Source organism: Octodon degus, unplaced genomic scaffold (assembly GCF_000260255.1).
Source record: "Octodon degus isolate 3935 unplaced genomic scaffold, OctDeg1.0 scaffold00368, whole genome shotgun sequence".
Lineage (NCBI taxonomy): Eukaryota > Metazoa > Chordata > Mammalia > Rodentia > Octodontidae > Octodon > Octodon degus.
The window spans coordinates 318,742-325,860 of NW_004524944.1; the positions used below are offsets into that span (position 1 = coordinate 318,742).

Sequence of the window (7,119 nt, forward strand, 5' to 3'; positions counted from 1 at the left end):
TATTACCACATCTTTAAAAAAAATTATCATTTTTAAAAGAAACCTATGTACCAGTATGTTAACACTGGTTATTCTTGCTAGTATAAATGAATGTTGGTTATTTTCTTTGTGTTTGTCTACTTTTTCAAAATACAGGGTGAAGAGCAATTTAGAATTACATTAGTGCACGTTTCCAAATTAGAGTAATGCTTACGGACTACTTTTCCTTGCAGTATACAGACTGTTCTTATAAATGACTACACTGTAGTAGTCTCATTTATAAACTTTTATCTGTTTAGTACAAGAGATGATAGCATGTAGATAAACAGGTGTGGCTGTGTTCTAATAAAACTTTATTGACAAAAATGGGTTTTTTTTTTTTTAGTTTGCAGACATCTTTTGGCAACATCAGTTTTGCAAGTTGTCATTAAGAAGGGAAAGCTTACAACTAAACTTACTCATGAGTATATGCTGTTTTGCCCCATGTGTGTGAAAGGTGTTCTCATTCTCTTTCTTACCATTGCTCCCATAGATGCTGCATAACATGAAAGGACAGTTTGCTGAACACCTTCTTGGAGCTGGATTTGTAAGCAGTAGAAATCCTAAAGATCCGAAGGCTAATATAAATTCAGGTAAAACTGGAAGCATAGTGTCAGTAACTTGCCATTTTGTCCATTACCTTGGTATTTTACTTTTTTTTTTTCCTACCCTTCCATTCACAATAGATAATGAGAAGATAATTAAAGCTGTCATCTGTGCTGGTTTATATCCCAAAGTTGCTAAAATCCGACTAAATTTGGGTAAAAAAAGAAAAATGTAAGCATTGAAGATTATTGTGAATTACATGTAATTCTCTCTAAATTCTTGAAATCCTCCGCTGTAACATGGTTTTTATTCTAAATTTGCTCTTATATTTGGGCCTTATTTATGATCACTTAGAAGAAAGCAAACTTACGTATCACTCCTGCACAACACATCCTTGGAGTTAGCTATCCTATCACTCATTCACAGGGAGTGTTTATAATACTTACATATGAATGTTAGGAAAGCTACCTAGCTATTAAAAACCAGTACCTAGATGGAAGCTAGAACAGATTTAGTTTCAATTTCTGCCTTAGATGGAGGGACCAGGGATCGATCCTGGGTCTGGGCATGCCATGCTGGCCCCGCCCTCTGGCACGCTCTGAGACAGCTATTGAGACCGGGTATGGTGGGGCGCCCCTGTAATCCCAGCACTTGGGAGACTAAAAACAGGAGAATCGCTATGAGTCTGATTTGTGTAGTGAGACCCTGTAGACCCTGTACTAAATACATTTAAAAACAAAAAATTTATGCCTTTATGAAATGAATATTTTTGTAATCATTCTTACAATAAAATTGTACTTTAACTATTTTAAGAACTAAAGTATATCTACTAAATTCTGCACAAAAAACCCTTGGTAGTAACGAGATGAAAAGACATAGTTCAACTTAGTAACTAAGCTGATTCTAGTTAAGGGTACAGAGATATTAAAAGTCACCAGCCTTTTGGAAGGTAGTTTAGTGGCTCAGTTCATTGTTTTGTACATATTTTAAGAACTACTGTCCTAAGAAAATAATTCCAATTTTTTTTTTTTTTTTTTTTTCCTTTTCTTAGTGGATCCAGGGATTGAACTCAGGCCCTTATGCTTGCCAGGGAAGCGCTTATCTTACTGAGCCATCTCCCCAGCCCCCCAAATATTTTTAACAGTTGTATATATCTAGTAGCAAGAAAAATTAGTGATATAATTCCATATTTATGATATTTCTATAGGTAGATATTGAACACTCATTTTGTGGTAACATAAAATATTAGACCTGATTTTAAATCAAAATATTGGGTTCTCTGTAATTGTAAGCATATGAAAGATAGACCAACATGCAGTACTTTGTTCTGCAGTAGTGGTTTTCAGTGGAAGTGACCAACCTCCCACTTTAACCCCCCTCTACTACCACAAAGTATTTGATCGTTCCTGGTAATATTTATATGGTTGTCATAATGGGTAGTGTGATGGGGCCAGGGATACTGTTAGACTTTCCATAATGTACAGGCTGTTCCATACAGCTAAAAATTGCCTCATTCAGTGTCTGTAGTGGTAAGATTGAGAACCCTTATTTTAAGGTATAAGATTAGGGGTAGACAAAGGAATTTATTCATGTTTGAGCTTTCCATATTTAAAGTTGAAAATACCTTTTTGACATTAACACTTTGCCAGATTGTTTTTTGCTTTACATCCAGCTTTATATGAGGTACTGCCATCCTGCGAGGGCTCTATGAAAAATATAGCTTTCTTTGGATTGGTGCTTTACTTTGGTCTAGAGTATAAGGGGTGAGCCAATTTTGGCTTATAGGTTTATAAATTTTGCAGTGAATATCCATCCATTCATTCATGTGTTATCTGCTGCTTTCTGCTTTCCTCTACTCTAAATAGGGTTGGGTATTATGACAAATTGTAGAGCTCTTAAAGTTCAAAGTACTGTATCTGGTCCTCTATAGAAATTTGGCTACTAGCAATTTGTAGGTTGAAATATATCACAATACATTTATTCCAAATATTTCTTTTTCAAATTGGAAGATTTATGTATGGTACTACTAAAACATTTTAAAAATAGATTCTTTTAAGTCACTTTTGCAAAAAAAAAATTTTTTTTTTAATCCTCAGTTTTTAATTTTCTATTCTGGATATACTGTGAAAATTTTAAATTGATCATTTTGTGGAGTTACTCTGTAAATTTAGGACTTTTTAATACTGTTGTATTTAGATTGTTCTATTGGTCTGAATCACTTAATTATTTTAGATGTTGATTTCATTCTTTTATCCTTAGTGATGTAGTATATGTTATTCAAGGAATATTCTGTCATTTTCCAATATGTTGAATAATGGGATTAGTTATGATTGGGTACTCATATTTAGTCATACCTGATAATTTTCCTTATATCATTAAGAAATATATTTTTTTCAAATATAAACTGTTAAATTTATTCTTTGCAAAAATGAATGTAGCTGTAGAGGTTTTTGGTTTTTTTTTAGATTCTGTGGTTTATTTCCTTTTTCCTAAGTTTTCTATGTTAGGCTTTGAGACATTGAGGACAAAATTAATGCCTTAAAAAATTTCTTACAACAAACTGCTTGTTAACTTTTATAAAGGGTGAAAGTTCATACAAAAACGGATGGGCTGGTTTCTATTCATCCTAAATCTGTTAATGTGGAGCAAACAGACTTTCATTACAACTGGCTTATTTATCACTTGAAGATGAGAACAAGTAGTGTAAGTAAACATTTGAAATTATTATGGATATGAACTGTCACTTTCTAATATGTGTATGTGTATCAGTAATTGTATATTTTTAATTGCAAGCATTTTTTTCCGACATAAATTATAACTTTATTCACTAAGCAGATAACTTATTTTTTTTATGTTACAATGTGCTTTGATGATCTTTGTATTGTCTATTAAAATTGGACTTTTATTTAGCTTATGTGATTCCTACTTTTAAACAGTTTTCAATAATTACTAACCTTTTATTTATTTACTTAGTTTTTATTGATGTTTTAGAGCCAGGCATCATGATGGACACTTGAATCCCTGCACTAGGAAGGCTGAGGCAGGGCGATTCTTGTGAGTTCAAGGTCAGCCTATACTGTATAGTGAGTTCAAGGCTGGCCTGAACTATACAAAAAACTAAAAAAAAAATTAAAAAAAGGAATTCCTGGCATTTTAAGCCAGGTGTAGTGCTGCACACCCACCTGTCACCCCAGCATACTAAGGGACTGAGGCAGAAGGATTGCAAGTTTTGAGCCTATCTTGGGTAATTTTGTGAACTCTTGTGTCAAACTAAAAAGGACTAGGATTGTAGCTCAGTTCTAAGGCCCTGGCTTTCATCTCTAGTATCACTCCCCCTCACAAAAAAAAAAAAAAAAAAAAAAAAAAAAAAAAAAAAAAACAACCCTAGCATTTTTACAGTTTAGAGGAGTTCATAGTATGTAAAGGATTTTGTTGGTGTTTCAGTATTCATTTTGTAAGTATAGGTCAGAATATTAAGTAAGATTCTGTTCATTTTCTACTGTAGAAGATGAGATGTTTAAAAATATCTTGAATATACACAAAAATTTCAGCTATAGTGTTATCATTTTGACACAGAAATGTTTTTTTTTTTTTGGCTGGCTCAGCATGCCTTAAGGGCAGGTCTGAAAAGGCTTGCGGATCTGGGTATGAACCGCAGTATCCTGCGCCTGTTGCGTTTGCATAAGCAGGTGCTTAAACAACTGAGCAAACCAGCAGACCCCTGTGGATTTTTTTTTAGAAAATCTTACTTAAAAAACTAATGGTATATTTCAAGTTAAAACAAAATATAAAACCTCTGTGTTCTCCAAATAAAGAATGGTTCCTTCTAAAATATTCAGAGTTAATCTTCATAGTTTACTAGCCAGCTGTCATGTTCTCACCAGCTTGAGCCACCTTGAACATGCAGGACTGTTCAAGGGCAGCATGAGCAGTCACACCTGTAGCACTGGTGATTCAAGCAGGCAACACATGTTGAATACAACACATTCACCTTGGAGCTACCTGACAGCAAGCCATAAGAGCTATGGCTCCTGGGCTGGCGATTGTTCAGCAGACTAAGTGCCTGCGTAGGCAAGCACAGGGACCAGGCATCAGTCACTCGCACCACATGCCACTGTGGCCCTGCCCCTGGGTGTGCTGAGCGGGCCACCAAGACTAGGAGTGGTGGTGCATGCTTTTAATCCCAGTGCTGGGAAGGCTAAAAACAGGAGGATCACTAGAAGTCTAAGCTGCATAATGAGACCCTTTACCACATAAATATTTTTAAAAAGCTATGGCCCTATCTTGGACATTTTGATACTCCTTTTAGAAGGAAGCTACTAAAAAGATTAATGTGGGTGATACTGTTAATGTAGTAATGATCCTTTTGCACTCCTGAATGTAAGAATATGCTTTACTTTTTATTACAGATATACTTGTATGACTGCACAGAAGTTTCCCCATATTGTCTCCTGTTCTTTGGAGGTGATATTTCCATCCAGAAGGATAATGATCAGGAGACTATTGCTGTAGATGAATGGATTATATTTCAGTCTCCAGCAAGAATTGCCCATCTTGTTAAGGTGACGGACAACATAGTTCTCTTTCAATTTGCATACAAGTGAGCATATGGCCTTGTGGCTTTGCTACCAGGTTTTGATGTGTTAGCCATTTTTTGCTTTATTTCAACAGAGAAAATGATGTTAAGAGATTGATTTTGACTTTCTTCAAATAACTTTTTGAGGAATTAACAGACCAACTGCTTTACATGATCATTGTGATTAAAGATTGAATTTTTTACAGAATGGTACCAGCTAAAAAAAAAAGGCACTTTTATTAATTGCTTAATTTGACAATGTATCAGCCTTTGTTGACTGTATAATTTTTCCAAATTTAGGACTTAAGAAAGGAACTAGATACCCTTCTGCAAGAGAAGATTGAAAGTCCTCATCCTGTGGATTGGAAAGACACTAAATCCAGAGACTGTGCAGTACTGTCAGCTATTATAGACTTGATCAAAACACAGGAAAAGGCAACTCGCAGGAACTTCCCACCACGAGCCCAGGATGGGTATTACAGCTGACAACTCCTGTGGTGCACTGAGAAGCCAAAATATCAGCTATTTTTACCATAGTTGGTTGTTTGCTAAATGCCAAACCTTAAGACATAATTTTCAAATGTAAGGTAGAAACCTTTAGAAGATAGTAAAGATTTAATGTGCATGACTTAACAGTGTCGTCTGTAACTATTATAAATATACTATAAAAAGCAGTATGTTCTCTGATCATGTCTTCTGTTGTGGTCATGTCCATACTTCGCAAGTATTTCTCTTGTATGTGTTGAATTTTGTACCATAGAGAAATTCTTTTGTTCATTATATGAAATTAATTTTTTGCTCGTGAACATTAAGTTTAGGATCAGTTAAAAACAAAATGGTTAGCCAAAAACTGTCAGAGTATCAGGTTAAGAGTCAAAAGGCAACCATGTTGTTGTTGTTTTTTTTTTATAAGAAACTTTTATCAGAAGTAAATTGTAATAAAGCCCAATATTTAATAAAATGTACAGTGTGTAAATCTCTGCTAATTTCATGGCGTGGTTTCTACATCTTCACCTATCTTTATTTCGTGTTTTTACTATTTAAATAGATACACAACCCTTTTCATTGCCCTTTGCCACACAAAGCAGCAACTAAGCATACAAGTCTGGAGTCTGATTATCCAAGACCCAGGCTCCACTCATTCACTTACTAAATGTCTTGGGCAGGTTCTTTCCTTATCTAAGATACACATAAAAATTTTGGGGATTAAATATGTTAATACATGTAAAGTACAAAGACTAGTGCCTGATCCTGAATTTCAGTGAATCTTAGTTATTATTTGTTCTTGAATTTGTAAAAAATGTATAATAATCTGTTGTATTATTTTTCAGTCATTTACCTTCTTAGCCAGTGGAATCTAGTGGAACATGGACTGTATTTTCAGTGCAAATGGTGACAAATATTGTTGGTTGCTTTTTAACAGGTATTTTATCTCTTCCTTCTTGCTTTCTTGTTTCAAGTATCTCCACCTTTAGACAACCTCGTTTCCAAGGATGCTGGACCTCTGCCCAGAAATAATCAAGCTGTTAGGAGCCAGTTATGTGGTCTTTTTGTCCCCTTAAAAAGTGGAACACTGTGACTACATGAATGCATCTGTCTTGCCAGGGGCAGTTGAGAAGCAATCTTCAAGGGGATTTCTGAGAAGGATTTTTCTTATTAATAGACTTAAAGGAAGAAACTGCTCTCTTAGGGCATTGTCTTGTCTGAATCTGATGTTTGGACTTTATGTAACCACAAGAGAACAAAGAACCATATCCCCAGGATGGCTCAATGAAAAGGTGGACCTGACCAGAGTCCCTCCCTGATAATGGTGGAGAACCACAGAATCAACTAACTCTACAATTGCCATGTGTGTGGATATACTTTAATCTGTCCTTCATTGTTTAAGCCACTTTCAAAGGACATGCTTAATGTAGCAGAGATGAGATTAATGCATTTGCTCAAGCCTCTTCCTACCGTTGTATTATGTTATATAACAA

General features: G+C 35.0%; 1 protein-coding gene across 1 annotated transcript in view; it reads left to right on the plus strand.

Annotated features, from left to right (window-relative positions):
• The window catches only part of Dhx36 (DEAH-box helicase 36), a 47,888-nt gene extending 41,762 nt beyond the window's left edge, over positions 1 to 6,126 (plus strand). The window contains exons 21-25 of the mRNA XM_004648224.2: positions 512 to 611; positions 705 to 795; positions 3,147 to 3,267; positions 4,974 to 5,126; positions 5,441 to 6,126. Of these exons, the coding sequence (XP_004648281.1) occupies positions 512 to 611; positions 705 to 795; positions 3,147 to 3,267; positions 4,974 to 5,126; positions 5,441 to 5,626 (651 nt within the window). The 3' untranslated portion in view covers positions 5,627 to 6,126. The remainder of the gene's footprint in view (positions 1 to 511; positions 612 to 704; positions 796 to 3,146; positions 3,268 to 4,973; positions 5,127 to 5,440) is intronic.
• The last annotated feature ends 993 nt before the right edge of the window (positions 6,127 to 7,119 follow it).